Raw genomic sequence first — 20,347 nt, 5'->3', positions numbered from 1 at the left:
TACTCTGTTGTTTATTACTGCAGAGCTCTGATTTATTTCTCTATGCTGATGTAATTTCAACGACTGAGTCTTCCTCCTCAATAGAGGCAAGTTTTTTTTATCCGAAATACACAAACACACACACTTAAGCACAATGATCCATTACGACACACCTAATACACAAAATAAATAAAAAATGTGCAAACCCTCATACATCAACGCAGTCACTCTTTCTCTTTCTGTGGCTGCTAGTGACAGGCCCAGACTCATTTGCATCCTTAATTGTGTTGTAATGTACTTTTAATTTGAAAATGGAGGCAATTAATTATTTTGATATGGAACAAAATGCCGCAAATGTAAACATTCTAATAGTTCTCCGTGAACAGCGTATCATTTTTCAAAAGAGGGATTGAATGTTATCTCATTCTTTAATGCCAGACAAGTTAGTTTGTGTGTGTGTGTGTGTGTGTGTGTGTGTGTGTGGGGGGGGGGGGGGGGGGGTTTAAGATACCGTTTTACCACTTGTGAATTCTCCTTGATATTCACTTTGTCTTTGCAGAGAGGGCAGCGGTCCTTTGATCTACTCCACCGCTGTTATTTTCTATCTCAATCTCCCAGCGGATAATTACTGTAGTTGCACCTATGCTATCAGAAGAGATTAAATGAAATTAAGCCTGTTTGGACATCCTGCTTCTCCTCCGCACGTCATCCCTCCGGCGCAAGCCGCCAACACCAGACTCAACACTTTCTATTTCTGGGTCAGAGAGGCTTCGAGTGGAGATGTGAATCGCAGATTAATTTCTTCTTTTTTTTTTTTTTCCTCCCTCCGTCAACCATGTGATCAATAGGTGTCAGTGTTCAAAGGATAGCAAGCATCGCTGGAGGAGAGCAAGGGAGGGGGAGATCCATTTGTACGAGCTCTGGAAAAAAACTGACACTTTCGCTCCCTCAACCTGATAAACTCGCCACAGAAAAGGAACAGGATGGATGCTTGTTGTTTTTTTTCTTTCCTCTTTTCATCCCCCCCGCCCCATCTCATTCCCTTTCTGTGCTCTCTCTCTCTCTCACACACACATTTTCTGTCCTTCTATATCTCTAAACCCCCACCCAGCCAACCACCCTTCACCCCTATCTCTTTCACTCTCTCCCTTCTGATTCTCCTGAGGGTGCTGGGAGCTCGCTGACATCACAGCCGGCCTGGCAACAGCCTATAAATTATGAGTGACAAGTCTTTGGACCAATAAAAGCACCACCATATTTCATGCACAGTAAATCTGATTGCAGATTGCTCTGGCGTGTGGCGGCTGACATGTTTATTGTCGTCATGGCGGTGGGAGCTGAGGGTGAAGGGGGGCTGGTGGTGGGGGGGAGGGGGGGGGGGGGGGGGGGGGTCGCTCCCCGACATCAGAGTTTCTAAAGCTCCCAGTCTATATGGAGGTCAAACAGATGGGAACTCTGGGATGGAGGCGACCCCTTCCACCCCACCCAACACCCCCCCAAATCCGCAAACACACACACACACCAATGCCAACTCCGCCACCATCTATACAGGCAGCTATGTTTCCTTCGGCTTTTACAAAGCCTGCAACTGCTTCTTTCACGGCAACCATCTGTCCCCAATCCGCTTGCTCCCCGTGGCACTATTAAAGTGGTTATACGCAATATCTCCATGTGTAACTTTTGAAACAATAAGTTACATATTCTTGCTCTTACAAATGTAGATTAGAATAAATAAGAAAATAAAAAAAGGCCTTTGTTTCTGTAGTGTTTCTTGGTCTGCTATTCCCAGAGGCTTATTGAGGCTAGTGTTAGCAAACCTTAGGTAGCTGGTAAATGTGTCGCCGAATAAGACTATTCGGTTTATTTGCTCACTATTAGACTATTTTCCAGGCGTGGGAAAGCAGCATGTAGAGCCAGCATATTAAGGATTTATTTGGACCAAAGCCGAGCTGTTCATCGTTGGAACGGTCTCCAGTTTGAACGAGGTGTGTTTTAAATATTTTAGAGGAGTTAACGAGGTAATTAAGACGGTATTAGTCTTTCATTAGTGTCCCACAGAAACATATATTGTGTTGTAACTTTGTACTATTGTCCTTTGGTTGTTGTTGGTTTTCATGCAGCAGACATTTCAGTTCTGCTTTTTCACTACACACTAAGATAAATACTTACTCCCACTCGTATGTTTTCCTTCAAATTTGAATGAGTTGTTGCCACTCTTTTGTCTATCTATTTTGCAATGCAGCCCATCACTTCTAATGCTTACTATTGTTCATTTTTTCCAAACAAACATGAAATAATAGAAATTACTTTTTGTCTGCCTGAGGACTTTGGGAATAGGAAAAGTGTTTTTATAAACTGGCTAAATTACTATCGAGTCAACCGGCAACAACATGAAGAAAAGTGTGCAATCACCACACACACACCTACAGAATCCAATTTTAAAAATCCCTAACGTCCCACTATAACCAATAAGCATTGAGTGCTATCTTCAATTGTCTTAAACATGGATCCTCTTGTTACAGAGATCACATCTAATCTTTAATATTTTCTAACAACCTCATTGATGGTAAGTGACCCCGTGCTCATTGCACTGTCTAGTCCATCCGTCCTTCCCCATGCAATAAACCATTCTTCATAATTAGCGTGGCCGCTGCAGTATGATCTGGGCATTACAAGTCCTCAGCCACAGCCCCTAAATGGACAGATTTCAACAGACGCCCGCTGGTGTGATCGGCATCATTATATTTTAATTAATCCATTCTTCTCACAGCAACACAGTAATTACAATCTATTTTACGACGTGGCGTGCTGCGAAAGAGGGGATGGAAGGAAAGACAGCGAGAGGGAGTGAGAGTCAGAGAAGGGGGGAATGAAAGGAGGGAGAAAGGACGGGAAAAGGAAGTACAAAGAGAGGTTAGTGCCAGTGAGTCAGAGCCAGGACGAGGAAATGTTAAGGTGAGAGAGACAGGGAGCAGAGGAAAAACATTACAAACGCTGTGACTGATTACCGATATGTCATCGCCCGGCTGACATTGTAAAAGCATTGTAAAAGCGTTTATACGATGTCTGGAGGAGCACAGTTCTCCTGCCCAGATTCACGCTTCACACGGAGGGAGAAACTCCATTTCCTCCAGCCTCTGTCTATATAAATCAGAGCAGGTATACGGACACTCAGACGCGCTGTGGGTGTGATAATAACATTAGAGGATTACAATGACACTCCTCCCCGGACAAGATCACCTGTCTCAACTGTCAACAGCTGCTTTTTTGTGGGGTTGAAACGCTTTATACGAGAAGAGCGTGTGTGTGTGTGTGTGTGTGTGTGTGTGTGTGTGTGTGTGCACACATGAAAGTGGTGTGTGTGCACGTGGCAAATACAGCAGTGAATGAGTGGAAGATGACTTGTAATGGGTAACACCTGAGTTTAATACATAAAACGGTTGCAGCTGACCGTATTTTAAATTCAATATACTATTTTTAACGCGCAGTTAAACAATGTTATGTTACAGTGGTTCAAAAGTCAACCTTTAAGGCTTTAAAAGGCGAAATATGTAATATTTTACGCATTAACAATTTCTAAAAACTACTCAACCTTTATTGTATGGCGTTGTGTGCGTACGTTATCCCAAACGTTTCCAATGATGAGCAGCTAGCCTGACAAAATATGGTTCTACTGGGTGTTATGTGCCAGACGGATCAGTAACTCAAAGTCTTTCCTGGTTACCTGGCAACCTCATGGTGTTGAGCAACTGCTCATGGCCAAGAAATAGTCTGGCACATATTATTACTCATACAATTACATCATGTCTATGTTTTTTCTTTTTAGATATTAAGAGTTTTAAAGATTCTGGTAGATTGATTTTTACTTCTTGACGGACCAGCTTTGGGCTGTAGCCTTATATTTACTGGACACACATAAGAGTAATATCAATCTTCTAGAAAGCAAATACGCACATTTACCAAAATGTCAAACAACTGCTTTTAGGAGACGACCACAATTGATTGGCACATGTTGCTTAGATAGCCATAGCAACAAGTCATCAGGGGTTGCAGCAAAGCATGGAAACTCACGTTGCTTCTAAAAGGACATAACTATTGTACATTCATTGATCAATACACAGATCAGTTTACATGTAAGCCTCACACAAAAAAGTGGGCACAATGTTAATAGAACGCAGGGCTCAAATGTCACCCCATAGGTGATACCGCATGTGTGTGCTTTGAATGTTGGCATGGATGTATCACGATACCTATGGTGGACATGGTATCCTGCCGCGTTGATGTTCCAGCCAGGCTCTTTGGGGTCGGGGATCTTCGCCGTCTTGGCGATCAGATGCTGAGCATCCCTCCACGTCAGCTCGGGACTGGGGCGAGAGACATGAAACAGAATATCATCAAACACACACACACCTTCTCTCGGCACGCGTTCTCCACCGACTGGCGCCGCAGAGGAAACACTTCAACCCTGCGTGATGCTCGGAAAAGAAAAACCTGCTGGGAGCCCAACATGGGATCTGGCCTTGTGTAGAACGAGGCTGGTGGACTGTTTTATGGGGCTTACAGCACATTCTAGCAGGTTCAGGCTGTATTAACGCTAAGGTTTATTGATACATAAACTGATGCAATGAGACACGGCCATACCATTTACAGCGGGTCTCTTCTAGACGTAAAAAGCACCTGTTTAAGTCAAGCTCACTGTTTTAATAATGGTGTCACTAAAAACTGTGAATCCAACAAAGAAGATTTGAGACTTTTACAAAAGAGCCGAGAGATTTGAATGCAGTAAAAAGTCTTCTTTTTAATCCCAGGCAGGGGAATTCTAATAGAGCGGACTCAAGTGTCATGTCAAGCAATATACTAATGGAATCCAATTAAGACCTTTAAACTGCGCCGAGAGCTGGAGGATATTAGCTCAGTTTTCTATAACAAAAGACCAAAGGGCCTTCAACGAGGGCTTTTTTCGGGATATAAAAAGCATAAAGGAAATGGTTTTTTTCTGCTTTATCCACTCATTATTGTTCCTTAAGAAAATGAGTTGAATGGAGTGTAAGAAAAAAAAACGCTTGGCCACCCGTTCTGAATGGCATTTTCTTTTTCTGAGAAGAAATGCCTTCACAGTTTGTGCAACACCTGTAGACGGACAGTCGCTTCTCCGCTACAGAAGAACCGAACGGAGGCAATTAATTAAAGGGGAGCCACACAGTTCATTTTTAACATCCATAACCGTAATGCATTGCCCATGTCTATATAGCTACGTTGAGGTATATCTTCATAGTTGCCCTTGCAAACAACTAAGTTCATTATTGTGCATGTTAGCCATCTCAGGGGGGGGGGGGGGAATGAAACAGAACAAAAGCGAGGAGAGACGCTTTCATTAGCGGCATAAAACAAAACCCCGGCAAGCAGCGAGAGCAGGCAACTAGAACAACATGATAGGAATAATACCAGTAACACTAATAATAGATAGATAGAATGAAACAAAACACAACGCACAAACAATTATTTTGAGCTTTGATTTCAAAGGGATTGCAGTGTGTCTGAGTGTGTGTGTGTGTGTGTGTGTGTGTGTGGGGGGGGGACTATAGGCTTTGTACTTTTGAACTGTTGCTGCTCGCTGCATGCATCTGTGTGTATGAGTGTGCGTTGTGTATTATATATTAGCAGCAGCAGCAGCAGTGTGATTCTGTTATGTGTACTCCCCCACCTCCATCATCAGCACCACCACCACCCTCACCCCTCTGGTGGAATCAGAGAAACCCCCGCGGCCCCGGCTGGTTTGCATAAAGCAAACAAAATTAAATTTGCTTTGCTAAATCAAAGCATGTATGGTATTCCAAGCAGCTCTCTCAGGGACAAATTACTTCAAACGGCCTCCTTTGTATCATAACAGAATAAAAAAGAAAAAAAAAAAAGAATCAGCCCAATCAGCGGCTCTCCAAAACCCTCGACTCGGGAATTAATTATTGAACCGAGGGCTTTTCTCTCTCCTAGCAGTCCGCGACACAGATCTATTTATTTTGAAAAAGTCGTTTTGCTCTTAAAAACACAGGCGCGGGCTGAGAACTCACTTACCTCTCTCTCTCTCTCTCTCTCTCTCTCTCTCTCTTTCTCTCTCTCTCTCTCTACTCACTCCTCTTTGCTGCACAGGCCCTGAAGGGACACGTGAATAGGTTTAGGCCACGGAATTAATCTGAAAACCCCACGACCAGCATCCACCATAGTGTTGGTTAAACACAAGTATTGCTTATGCTGTGATGAGATGAACTGTTATCTTGTGAGGTTTCCTTCACACGAGGTGGACTATTGTTTGGCTTTGCACTTCCTCTTTGCATCAATGGTAGACCGTGTTGTTTTCTCAAAGCACAAAACCACTCCTTTGATAAGCAGCTCAAGGAGAAGACTGAGCGAAAGGAAGGAGTCCTTTAAGACGATTAGCTGTTGTTTTTATTCACTGTAGTAATCCCACTAATTAGTTATGATATGCTACATGTGATTATGATTAAGTAGTAGCTGGCAAGCAGCTGTACTTTAGCTGGCGAGCTAACCGGTAACATGCTAGTGCGAGCCAGCTACATTAGCTTTCCACGCTCCAAGCTTTGAGATCGAGCTCGGCCACTAAACGGTTAATACTGCTAGTTCACAGAGTTTATTCAGGATATGTATTTGTACCATCCAGTCATGTCTAGCTGAGCTCAATCCGCTACTCCGGTGGAGTAAAGTTACATAAAAGTTACAGTAGGAGAAGCAGAATGTAGCTGCTACAGTTTCAGGATCCTGGTAATGTGCATACTGCCTCTGGGGGACAACGGATAATATTTTAGGAGTTTTGGTGTCGCCAGCGGATATCCGGGCCAGGACTTCCTCGTTCACGCACCAATCAATGGTCACAGTCCGATAAAACAAGAGACGCGAGAATGGAGTTGGACGGTGTCTCATCTCATCTCCATACACAGATATCTGCATATTAATTGACGGACGGCAACTAGTCTAGTGGGTTCTGAGATAGCATTTTGACATGACACGAAAAAACGTTCCAACTCGTGCGTGCCCACAACAGAAATAACACCACGACTAAAAAAACGACGGACGGAACCCAACTGACATCGCGACGCAATTAAAAGCACGGGGCGTCCGGCAAACCCGTGAACACGACCGGGCCAGCCGCTCACAGCAAGAGTGCAACGATGTATGGAGCCTCCTCCAGAGCCTCGCAGCCTTCATCCCCCTCGCCGGGGCTCACAAAGCAGCACAGCAGCCGTCACAGTGAGCACACAACTGTTTACAAATCCCCAGTTAATAGGATCAGGCCTCATTGACTGGGCCGCTCCGATGTGTCTGATGTAATCTATTAGCTGTATGATAGTCAGTGTCTCAGTCCAATCGATAACCCTGGGCCTCCATATTGCTCCACTGTGGACTGTTACTCCTCTTTAGTGCTGCTTAGAATGCAGGCTTAGTGACTATAAAGTGTGTGTGTGTGTGTGTAGAGGTTTGTGTCCATCCACTTGTCCTTCTGTGTCAGATCGTGCACATTTAATGTTGGAGTGTGTGTGTGTGTGTGTGTGTGTGTGTGTGTATGAAGTAGATGTGCATCCCTGCATAAGAAACATGTGTATTCTAAATACTGTATTATGTACTTCAGTGTGTATGTGTGCAATGTTAAAATTATAACACACACATACAGTTGCTGATACGTAGGCAGATGCTAATGCTGTAACACTTTAATGCATCAGTGCACGTGGGGATTGCGTGTGTCTGTTGTATAATTGTGTTGACATTTGTAATATCCACGCACCTATACACGGGTGTATTACTGTACAATGGCGCATATGTGTGTATTAATGCGGCTTTACAGTAGATGGCGTGTCTGTGTATGTCTGTGTGTGTGTGTGTGTGTGTGTGTGAGCTCGCCGTGTTTGTGTGTGTCGGAGTGTGTCTGTAGCTGGTGTAACTGGCTTTCCAATTAAGTTGAACCACAGGCCGGATCAATGCTAGTCCTCTGTGTGCAGGAATGAGCAGCCCTGGGCCCTCAGAGCATGCCCACGAATAATTTATCACTCACACTAAGCCCGGGCAGAGAGGAGGAGGAGGAGGAGGAGGAGGAGGAAGAGACGGGGAGCACAAGGACAAAGTGTCCAGCCCAGGGGAGAGAACGCAAAAGATGGGCAATCGAGGCGACAGAAATATGGAGGGGTGAAGAAAGAGAGCGACCGATCGGGACTCAGAGGAAAACACTGTCAGCTCCAGATCATTTAGGAGCATCACACTCAACGGTTTTTTTCTTTCTGGTAAACAACCATCGAAAATGACATTCTGTAGGGAGCACAAGCCACGTACTTCTTTCAAATATAACATACTGGATGTTTTCAAATGCTGTGTTGATTTCAATATCCATCTTTCAAATTGATTATAAATGGGACTTTTGGATTGAATATCAAAATCTTTTTTTCTTACAATGTTTACTGTAATAATCTGAATTTCTCGAGAGCATATTAAGTACATACTGTCGAAGGAACTGATGACATTTGTAGGGATCTCTCCGTTAGATCCAACAAGTCCTCAAAAAGGAAAGATGTTGAAGCATTTTCGGATCAGATGCCCCCCCTCCCCCCGCCCCCTGTAGGCCGGGAGGAATCATTTGCCTTCTGAAACCGAAAGAACGTTGTTCATAAATTACAATAAACAAACTCGATAGTTCATGTTTGGTGTAATGTCGTTCGAGTTTGGGTTAAAATTACTACGTCAATCGAGGTGAGGAGGTTAGGAAATGATCGTGGTCATGGGAAGAAAACACAAAGTTGACTTTTGATTGCAAGCAAACAGCAATGTTCATCATTTCTAGTGGGCTTTGTCATTAGAATATATTCTATATATCCTTCAGTGGGCCAATTTGCTGGAATGACTGATGCTGTCGTTTTTTCTCTTGAGGGATAGTTTTCCTGCGCCAACACTGAACTCATCAAATGAATAGACTATCACCCAAACGTCCCTTAAACATCAGATACAGTTTGATTTAAAGTTGAATTGTTCCGATAAGCTGAAGTGCATTTTCTGCACTTCTTGCCATAAATCTGCTTTGATACTTTTTTTTTAATTTTAATTTTTTTTAAACAAAGCTTGATAAACGGCCCAAGAAGTAGGATTTGACGCAAAATCTTATTCGTAATAAACTGTTAGCAAAAAGGACTCATCGACACCAGGAGCTATGTTGTTCAAGCAGTACGGTTTCGGTCTGGGGAAGAAGAAAACAACTAAGGCATTCGCAGGTGATAAAGAGGCGTAGAAGCATGTGATTAAGCTTAAACGAAAGAAAGAAAGGAGGTGGAGCTCAGTGCCGTTTGTGTTCTCAACACCGGCGATCACACAATGAATCGTTCGTACGAGATGCATTAGACAAGTTGAATGTGATGCTGTGTCTGTTGTCATGAGTTGCGTATGACTCCATCGTGTGCCATGGACGTATTTTGCAGCCAGAAGAGATCGATGCATGTATACTTGCACTAATGCCTCACTGAAGCCCAGCGTGTCCCATTGTGTTGCACACGAACAGAAACGGAAGGAGATCCCGCTAACAGTGGAGCTCGTTAGTCAGCGGGGTATAATGTGCTGGTGCAAAACGAGCAGGAGTTTAAACCCCGTGGTCTCATCCCGGGAAGCTTTATGTTCTGCGTGGACACTTTGCATTAACATCTTCTGCCGAGCCCCGCTTTAGTCGAAAGGCGTGAGGGGCTAACGCACATGTGGATAAACATCTTCACAGACACGCCCCCCACATGTGGGGACAAACGCACACAGCTGGGCAAGAGTGAACAAAAATACTCACACTAAATGGCTTATCACCCACTGTGTCACCACTGCACAGAAACACATGTACATGCACGGTACATGCATAAAAACATGCAAGAACTGCAAGAACACGCACGCACACACACACAGAGAGAGTGTCCCCACCCTGTGGAGAGTCAGAGTCTGGTGTTTTCTCCGTCTCTGTCCTTAGTTCGTCTCTATTAATCTCACGGCAGCGAGGCATGGACTGGGAAGACGCTCCACATCGCTCTGTAATCTTCTCTTAATGTGCTGCACTCTCAGCCTAAGTGAACCCATTTGGAGTGACTGTGAGCAGACTGAGATTCCTCCCATGTTATCTGAACAAGTGTTACTAATGGGTTTATCAATTAGGCCAAGTCCAATAACTGCATGCTTGCAATCTCCTTTAAATACACTCCACCGGCGCAGCGCTGATTCCTCTGGTTAATGAGTACATGTGTACACAAACACCAGAGTGGGTGTGCGCTGGACAGTTTGGATCTGTACGTCTGTATTTACAGTATGTGTGTATATGCGTGTGCATGTGTCTGGATCAGTGTGTGTGTTCAGCACTGGACAGGCACATTGAGAAGACCTTAAAGCCAATAAAAATAGACAAGAAGCCAGGAAAACTCAGATTGTCTGTGCACCCCACCCCAATATTTGTCATTTTGATGACGTTTAAAGTTGTTGATATTTTCCAGTTGACATCAAAATGTAGTGTTCCCTTGTTTATTCAAAATGTACTAGTTTTAAATGCATTGCGTGTCCAATTTGCACGACTCCCACAGTGCACGTCGTCCATAGCACTACACCCACCCAGTGTGAAGTAGGTCGGACACAGAGAGTCCATGCGTTAGTGTTAGATGTGTAGAATGAGCTAATAGCTACCAAGTAACTCTACGTGTTCTTTTGTTTCCATGAGTTTTGTTCAACCTAATTTAAACACTAGAGCAGGAGAAGCCCGAGTGTGTGTGTGCGCGCATCTGTGTGTGTGTTGGCTGTTTGAGTTAAGACCAATTAGAGCAAGTGGATTCACTTTTCCATGTGCTCTCCCCACTGAGATCACTGGCTGGCTGATTACTCCTCAAGTCCCCACAGAGAACACTTTTGTACATTATCTCTCTTATTCGTTGAATGGACACAGGCAAGAAGTGAGTCATCGATCAGATAAATTTTTTTTTGATTGACTGTTATGCTGTTTAAAGCCCACAGCTGAAATATATATATATATATATATATATATATATATATATATATATATATATATATATATATATATATATATATGTTGTCGTGGGATGTCATATGTGTACAGATTGTAAAGCCCTCTGAGGCTAATTTGTGATTATGGGCTACACAAAATAAACTGATTTGAATATTGGATGACTTGGACCTATCACAGGTTAAAATAGGTTAAAAGATTGTTTGACCATTTTTAACTGCTGCTATGAGATTGAATGATAGTCTAGATATAGATTATTGATGATATTTCACCTGATGAGAGCACAGGTGAGTGAGGTTAAGGGGGAAACAATGAATCATTCCACACAGCCCAAATAAACAAAGCAGGAAAGGGTAGGCAGAAAAATGGACATGTGCAGGTGTAAAAAAAAACCCAGAACATGAGGTGGAAAAGAAAAAAAAAGAAGAGAAGTTCAGCTCCCTCCGAGCGGATGGACAGACCGGCTGGATGAAAGGATGAAAGAAACAAAGTGACAGAGAGGTTGACACGGTGATAAAGTGAACAAACAAACTGAGAGACCGAGACAGGGGCGAAGAATTGATCTGTCCTTATGGTTTGTTGGACAGGCGTCAAGGCGGATGGATGGAGACAGATGGAAACGCAGACAGACGGGCCCAACACCGCGTCAGAGAGACAGATAGACAGTGACACCATCCCGCTGAAGGGGATCCTGACAACACATTGTTCACTCATTTAGGCATCGTTGTATCTGCACTGTGTGCTGCGATTGTCAACTATTGCGAGCAGGAAGCCCTCACATCACATCACGAATGACAAATACGATTTGTGCGATTCCAACAGCGTGTCGTGGTCTGCTCACTCTTTTTTTTTTAAATAAACAAACAAAGGAAAAAGATTGCAAGATAAGTTTGAGTCGTTCGCATTCGATGGAGAAAAGCTGGAGATTGTAGTTGCGTGATGTGAGGTCCTGGGTCAGGGATGTCGTATGTGTACAGATTGTAAAGGCAAACTCGTAATTTGTGATTTTGGGCTGTATAAAATAAACTGAATTGAATGATGAGAAAAGGGAGTTGGAGATAATTTTGTAATTCAATGTGTAATTGTAAGGATATGTATTAAATGTACCCTCTTCTCTGTATCTATAGGTGGATATCCAGTATTTCAGGCGTGTTGTTTGTGACCGGAAAAAAAAAGAAGGGGAAACGAGACTACGGCGGAATATATATGAGTGAGTGTGTTTGTGTGAAATGTGGGGAGACGGAGTGAGACGCAGAATGAGCAAGTGTGAGAAACACAGAAAGAGAGAGAGACCCAGAAAGACATACAGGCAGAGAGAGAGAGAGAGAGACCCCGGCTCCATAAAGACGTGAGCAGAATGCTGCCGATGTGAGCGAGCGAGGTGATATATAGTTTAGTCAGTAGCAGCGGGTCACGACAAAGCCTTTAACAGTAATGTCCTGGGAGTCGCCTCGCCCAGGGGACCCGCGCTCCATTTTACAGCCAAGCGACTGAGACCGAGTCGCCGCGGCATGACAGCTGGAGCAGTAAAGCCGGCCTCTAGTACCATCCATAACATGAAGGAGGCGTAGACGCCGCCGATACCGCCACAAAACACCAGGCCCGAGGCCACACCGACAGCTGGCGAGTTAAGAGGGAGGAAGAAAAAAAAAAAAAAGGGGGCTTGGGAAATGGTAGCAAGTGGCAGCCGAGACAAAGGAGAGACGGAAAAAAGGATTGGTGATATATTTGCAGATTTAGAGCGAAACAGAAAGAAAGGAGCTGAAGATGATCTACAACAAAAGAGGGACCGAAGGCCCTTTAACACAAGCACCGCAACCCTGAATGTATCGAGACATTACCCAGGAGGAGCCGTGCGTGAGAATGCAAATGTAAATAAACAGACTTTAACCGCCCCAAAGTACAAAGTCAGTAGAACGTGTGTGGGTAAAGCGGGTCATTGTGCGGAGGATTTACAGGGAGCAAGTGGGCGTTGGTGACGTTTCTATCCTGAGGATGGCGAGAAACCAGAAGGATAGAAACATCCGAGGGTCAAGAAGAGAATTCAATTTTACAAAGACTCTCCCTGGAGAAACGGGCGAGATTCTGGGGGACTTCTGACGCCAACATTGTCGTACAACTTAAACACGACATCAAGAAATTCGATTGTTAATGTTCCGTCTTCAGCTTCGGGCGACTATCTAGACACACTGGCAATGAAAAAAAAACTGCACTTCGCGGCTTGTGGGATCATATTAGCCGACAGAGCGATATGGTGAGATATGAAGAACGATGTGTTTGGATATCGGTGGGCAAAAACACGGTTTTCATATCCAAAACAATGTGACGTGAGGTCTACGCAGCGCACGGAGATGAAAATCCGCCAGATGACGCAAAACAACGGGTGAGAAAATCACTTCTAACAGAGCAGTTTTCTTCAGAGAAGACAAAGACAAGGTGTTGAGGAGGGACGTGGGAGAAAATAGCACTGGAGGGAGGGGGGGGGGGGTCAAACACAACAGGGCTGGGGACTGAAGCGCCTCACACAGTAAACATACACATTGCTGGAGTGTCCTTCAGCAACTCTCCGAGTCCCCCACAAAAATCAATAAGGTATCACACACTACTGTTTGTGGTGTTACTGGTGCACTCACTTCACTTCCAGCGAAAGAGCCAGGATCCCCGCAGCGATCGGAGCGGCGCTGGATGTTCCCGGAAAGTGTGTGACGCAGCCGTCGTCCATGTTGGTCACGGTGACCTGGGAGGGGGCGACAGACTGATCGCGTCACGAGATTGCAGCTACGCGAGCGCCATATCTGGACGTAGATCGCGAGCCGTTCGGCCTCGCTGCTCCTCGGAAGTGGATGTTGTGTTGGGAGGTCTTTAGGGGGAAAAAAAAAAAAAAAAGTAGCCAGCAAAAGAGGCCAAGGGGGTTCTCACATGGCATCAGCCATTAGAACACAGTTTTACAGAGATAATAATTTATAAAAAAACAATACTTGCGTGTGGTCTGACCACCTCCTAATGAGAGGTGGGAAAGGGCAGGCTAAAAGTGACATCACACTGATACAATTGTAGCCCTGGAGTTGGCACTTCCTGGCTTCTCACTGTTACCTCTGCCATCAACACCTTAGCTTCTTCCTCTCCCCCTTTCTCAGCCACTGCAGCCACGCTTTACCTCCAATTAACACTCGTTTGCTTCTGTGTGTCTGTGTGTGTGTGTGTGTGTGTGCGCGCCCAGCAGTCACATAGGTCATTTGGCACATGCCTCTATAAATATCACACCAGTCGCTGCTCTTTAACAGGCTTCTCACAGCTCGCAGGAGCCAAAGAGCAGGGGCTGCTGGCGCGCGCACACACACACACACACACACACACACACACACACACACACACACACACATTAATGATAAACACTGTTGTTAGATGTGTTAGTACACGAACACTAACCAGAGGTAGTGAGCCTCCCACGCCGGACCCGGTCAGAGTGACGGCCATCACACCGGGGCAGGCCTCGCCGAAGAAGGCGGGCTTCCCGGTTTGAGAGACGGCGCCGATGGCGATGTTGTAGATGGAGTTGACATAGCCGTCCGCGCCGCAGTGGTCCCGTTGCATTCCGCCATTACCTGCCGCCCACACAAAGATGCTGCCCTTCCCACCTCGGCCCTGGAAACGCAAACAGAGGGACGTCAAAGTGAAAGAGCAAGAAGAAAAAAAGAAGAGGTGGATTTTTTTTTAGAAAGAATGTTTCCATCTAGCGATCAGCAGAGCATTTTGAACATCACATATGGAAATGTATATCACATGCTCAATCATAGGGAGGAAATGTAAGATTAGAAAAAAAATCATCAATTGAACACAATTAAAAATTGAGTGTTAAAATTCTTTTAAAAATGTTTGTTAGTCAGTTAATGTTTACCGTTTTGATGTACTTATGGACACTATTTTCTTATATAGTTTCCGTTTATAGCACTACTATTTCAGATTTCTTTTAAACTCACAAGCACAAATAAAACCAACTCAAGCTAAAAGGCACATATCGCAAAAACAAAAATGGAGAAAGGTCAGAGGTCAGATTTGGAATCAATTGAAAACATGGACGGATACTAAAAAAGGGCCGCTGGGTTCAGAAACGTCAGAGATGACTTCTGACGTTCAACTGAGCAATGATAATAACTGTGGCTTCAAAGTCAGGGACCCTTTGAACCCTCGGCACCAAGGGGACGCTCCATAATCCATGCGTTACTTGGAATTAATTACCACAATAGGATTGCATCTCAAAACACCCAAACAAGAGCACGCAATAGGAGAGAACACCCAAAGACTGGTGGGAAGAAGGACCGATATTCAATATTTCTAAATGCCTCTCTTATCTGAAACACTTGGTACGAACAGCCCCCCTTTGGAAACCATTAAAAACAAATAAGCGTGCGTTTAAATCCGTCTACATAATCATGTTGTTATTCCGAGCTGCGCTCCGACGGACAGCAGTGTGAACCCGGAGGTGAGAGCCGTGCCTCGTGCGCTCCGAGGCGGAGGGCGCGCGCCGTCAGCCCGTGCGGCCCGTCCACCGTGGCCCCGTCGTCTCGCGGGCCCCAGCTGCACACGTAGATGTCGATGAAGTGGATGTTGAAGGTCAGCGCCGTGGCCTCCATGGCATCGGTGACAGAGCCGCCCAGCAAGCGGATACCTGGACGGTTAGGAGAAGGTCACACTGATCAGAGTTCGGAAGGGAGGCTTGTGGGAAGAAAAAAAAAAAAAAGAAGAAAAAAAAAGCCCACAAGGAAAAATGACGCTTTTCAAAAAGATGTGCCGACGAGCCTTTTTGCTTTGGGGGCGCTGCTTTAAAACAGACACAAAGACGGTGTTTTTAAATTGTTAACGTGGATGTGACATGCCATCTTCAAAAAGGTGAACATAGTAACGGCGCTGTGACACAATACTTGTACGCACGAGAATCTTGAACCTCCTGTGGAAAGTGTCCCTAGTTTTATCTTTCAGCTGTTTAGAGAGGGATAGGCAGTGTAGCTTAGGCAGTGTCACTTAGGTTGTTGGGGGGCTAAAAGGACTGTACTTGCATCGTGCCTTTTTAATCTTCCGACCACTCAATTTCTTTCACACTACATGTCATTGGCAAAATCAATGCAAGGGCTGCCATTGCCAAACCTTGCCCAAGACCTTGCCCCATCAGGAATATCGAACCGTTCATTTACCGCAGGGGAGCAATTTGGGGTTATGCGTCTTGACCAAAAGGACACATCGTCATCGACTAGGATCAGAAAATCGAACCGCTGATCTTCTGATTGAAGGACAGCCAGCTCTACGAAGTAGCTGCCAGCTGTGACCGAAAATGATGTCATGTAGGTGAGGAAAAACAAAGAGCTGACAGACGGCGTGAGAAGAGTCAGGTGATGATTCTCTAGATTTTATCCTCTTTGTGTCTTTTTAAAAATAAAATGTAGAACTATTATTATTATTAACAACAATACAAAAATAGTGATATTAGCCACTATAAGACGGCTTAACATGTCAATGCAATACATTTTCATGGCTGGTTACAACCAGTTTAAATGTCCTTTTTCCATGAATATTTCACTGGAGGACATTCTTAAGTTTGATGATTGTATTGTAAAAAAAAGTGTATATCCTTGTTCTAATTGTCTTAATATAATATAATCTGCAATGTATTAAAACATGCATTTCAAATGAAAGGATAACTCGTGCCAGACTCGGTATAAAAAAAGAGAAGAAGAGACTAGTGCAATTAATTACTTTTGGAGTCAAGGCTCTCATCAGCCTCTGACAAATGAGGGTGGGCCAAGGGTTAAAGGTCGCAGAGCGGCGTTCGAATGTCAAGAGTTCAACGGAGGGATTCCTCCCTGTACGGGCTTCCGTACGGCCGCGTTCAGACCTGAGCCAATTTTCTTTTGAACTCAAACATACCGTGTACTCCTCATTAACTTGTGGTTTTATTGCACTCTTAAGAGTATCCTATAAAAAATCTTTAAATTTCACAACAGAAAATGGGCCCATCTTGTGTATTCGGTTCATTCATCCCTCGCCAATGTTACATCCAACACTAAAAAAGCCATTACTGAAGCTCCCACTGAAAAAATGAGCTGTTAAATGGGGTCAGCACGGCTCAATAGCAGCCAGTCACCGCGTCGCCTGTTGCTGCCACACATACTCAAAGCGCACAGAATAAATTGCATAGGCTCAGTATTTAGGATCACTTAAAACCAAAACTTCCTCTTCAAGACTTTTAAAAGGGACACGTGTGACTTCACAGTTGATGAGGCTATTTTCAGCTGTAATTCAGCACCAGAGGCTACAAGGAGACAACAAAATATGTTTCTGCCAAATGTTAGAATGCTTTTTTTTTTTTTTTGTTTAAAAATGGCTGGTTCCAAGGAATCCTGTCCCAATTTATTTCTACAGGAATTGAAAAGTGAGTAATTAATCAATCTGTCAATCCGCCTCTATTTAAAAAAAATGTTTTCACATCAATGCAGAAAGCCCTAGAAGCAAATCCGCCTTGTTAATGTCGGAGATAATTGTCATGTTAAGCTTGGATGTCCAGATTGTCGTTACATAATAGTATTTTTGTAGTGTACTCTAAATGGGAATGAGATATTTATATATTTTACTTTTGCATTATCACATGACAGAGACTACTTTATAAGAAATTACAGACCCACTAGAAGTGTTTTTGAAAATGCCATGTCATAGTCTTACACCCACAATGCACTGCCTTGATGAGGCTGTATTGTTTTCCTCACCTCCGATCCTGGCATTAAAGGCGATGCCCACACCGCAGTAGGAGTTGTTGGCCTCCATGGCAACCTCCCCTGCACATCGGGTCCCGTGACTGAAACACAGGGTGGGGTGAGATGTTAGCCACGCACTGAGACTGGACAGGCAGGGATGGGATGACCCGAGCCCACCCAAAAAACACAAGCCTGGACATACAGTACATCCTGGTTCTAAGACAGGTGCAGACACCACAGCACTGGAGACTGCAGCTCAAACCAAGGACAGCATTCTGCATCCTGCTTTTAAAACAGTACTCACACAGTTAAGCTAAAGTTATATCAATATACTGACTGACATTTATTATTCTGGGCCGTATACAGAAAGAAATGAAGAGTCCAAACAATAGTACATGCGTAGTATTCAACCAGTCACACTGCAATAAAATCTGGTTTTCAAGACCAGAAACTCCTTGAGCCAATGTGGGGAAAAGCTACATTATTAGTGTTATTGTATTTTTACTTTGCTTAGCATACTTGGACAAACAAGACATATTAATATTTTTCAAATGGTACATTTTCTTTTTTATGTTACAGGAGAAAAGGCTTCGAGGATGAGAACTAACGACCACTAAATGTGTGATTTGTGATATTATTCAATTAAAATAGATTTGAATTGAACCAGGAGTTTAAAACATTTCAACCTTGAATGCTTAATGGCCTAGCTAGGTTAATACTGTGAGCTAGTTAGCTCGAATATGCACAGTTTTGCATCATACAATTGGGCACATCAATACAGTGAATGTACTCTCCCAAGAGAAGAAACGTAGGATGACAGTCGTTACCTATTCTCCTCGTCTCTAACTGGCATCGGATCATGTGACGGACCGTGTGAAGCGTGCAGGTCAAAACTTGCGAGGGCTTCCTGTAATCCACGCAGAAAACAAAAAAAAGGGAAACACGGTGTCACACTCGAAGCAAAAAAACATCACAGTGACATGAGATGAAATGAACGAATCCCTGTGCAATAAAAAAAAAAAAAAAAAAAAAGAAAACGCTTGATACCCCGCCACTTGAACTAGCCCGTCAACATGTTTCTCTCCTGACTGACGGGCAATCACTGTCACAGAGGAGATGCCCGTGACTGTGTCTTGCGTGGTTGATGCGCGCCTCGTGAAAAAAATAAATAAAAAAAGTGAGCATGTTGTTGAGGAATGACTCGTTTGCCAGTGAGTATAGGCATAACGGGAGGAGGATGTCTTGGCAGCGCCGTACGAGAGCAATTATGTATCTCTCTCCAGCCGGGCTTATCCAAGCCAGACAATCTGCTCTGACAAAGTACACGTTGGCCTGTGCGCTTCAAACTGCCTATAGGATTATAAATGACAAGGCAGGCGCAAACAACACTGCCACTCCACATATGCTTTATGGCGAGCCACTGTAACACCAGCCTAACCAAATCAAAACGGCTTTATCGCGTTTGATTGTCTCGGCTTTTAAGTAATAGAGAGAAGCCGGGCAGTTTAAGAGAAAGTCAATATACTCAGATTACTCAGTCTAATGAAAATCCGAGCATGTGTGTGTCACCAAACAAACGGCGGTGATGGAAAACGGTGACCTCGTAACATGATGAGGGAGTCAGCAATGCATGTCGCTGCCCAGCTTAAATATGATTTGGCATTCAGTTATTGTTCAAAATAAAATCTCTTTTTAAGTTTACTTACAAAGTTTCTCTTCAGGTCTTTGTTTGTGTGATCAACACCTGAAAATGAGAGCAGAAAGAACATGTTATAAATTAGAAAGAAACTGTGATCTTGGTATTTGTTACTGGGACATTTGATGCCCCCCGGACAAAGAAGTTTTAGAATAGATCAGCGCCACATTTTTAACGTTTCTGTGCGATCATTATTTTTCGTGGAGTCATGTGAGAGCGGTTTCAAGTCATTTGAACTTGCAGCGCGGCAGACAGCTTTAAAATGTTGAGTATCCTACTAATTGGTGGAATTATTTTTTGCCAAGATGCTTACATGATGCCGTGTTCATTCACAAGACTAATGGCTCAGTGAATGAACAATAATCTCTCATCCCTCAGATTTCAAATGCTCTTTTTATTTCTAAATGTTGCCTTCACTCTACATGTGCACCTTTCCCTGCATCTCTTTCTTTTAAAAATCACCCTCTTTTCCACATGAGTTGCCTTTTTTTCCCCACTTGCCCCCTCGTCGTCCTCCCCCCAACCACCACCACCACCTCCTCCTCCTCCTCCTCCATCCTCTGCTGCATCAGGGCTCCTGTGGTCTCAGTGAGAGACAAACGAATGAAGGCCCCAGGAGGGCCGTGCCTGCTCTGCCATCACGCACGCAATCACGCACGCACGCACGCACGCACGCACGCACGCACAGGACCTGCCAGCCTTTGTCCCATGCAGGCAGTGCCTCCCGGTTGTCATGGTAACCCTCATTCGCCTGATTGTGTCGAGCTCCGCCGGGGTGGAGCCCCGTGTGGGCGAAGCCTCATTGGAGGCTGCCATGCCGGGCCACGTGATGCCAGGTGAGGCCCGCCATGTCTCTACAAAACCACGTATGCTCGACTCTCTCCTCGTCCACCA

At 44.3% G+C, this 20,347-nt stretch overlaps 1 protein-coding gene across 1 annotated transcript in view; it reads right to left on the bottom strand.

The window, feature by feature from the left end:
• Window positions 1-20,347, bottom strand: part of LOC117727952 (neuroendocrine convertase 1-like) — a 142,524-nt gene that overhangs the window by 41,127 nt on the left and 81,050 nt on the right. The window contains exons 8-14 of the mRNA XM_034528504.1: window positions 19,464-19,501; window positions 18,585-18,664; window positions 17,770-17,858; window positions 15,508-15,680; window positions 14,435-14,656; window positions 13,645-13,748; window positions 4,230-4,343 (exon numbers count right to left, since the gene is read on the bottom strand). Of these exons, the coding sequence (XP_034384395.1) occupies window positions 4,230-4,343; window positions 13,645-13,748; window positions 14,435-14,656; window positions 15,508-15,680; window positions 17,770-17,858; window positions 18,585-18,664; window positions 19,464-19,501 (820 nt within the window). The remainder of the gene's footprint in view (window positions 1-4,229; window positions 4,344-13,644; window positions 13,749-14,434; window positions 14,657-15,507; window positions 15,681-17,769; window positions 17,859-18,584; window positions 18,665-19,463; window positions 19,502-20,347) is intronic.

This window comes from Cyclopterus lumpus, chromosome 25, assembly GCF_009769545.1.
Source record: "Cyclopterus lumpus isolate fCycLum1 chromosome 25, fCycLum1.pri, whole genome shotgun sequence".
Taxonomy (NCBI): domain Eukaryota; kingdom Metazoa; phylum Chordata; class Actinopteri; order Perciformes; family Cyclopteridae; genus Cyclopterus; species Cyclopterus lumpus.
The sequence above is the reverse complement of the archived record's forward strand: the minus strand, read 5'-3'. Positions and strand labels throughout refer to the sequence as shown.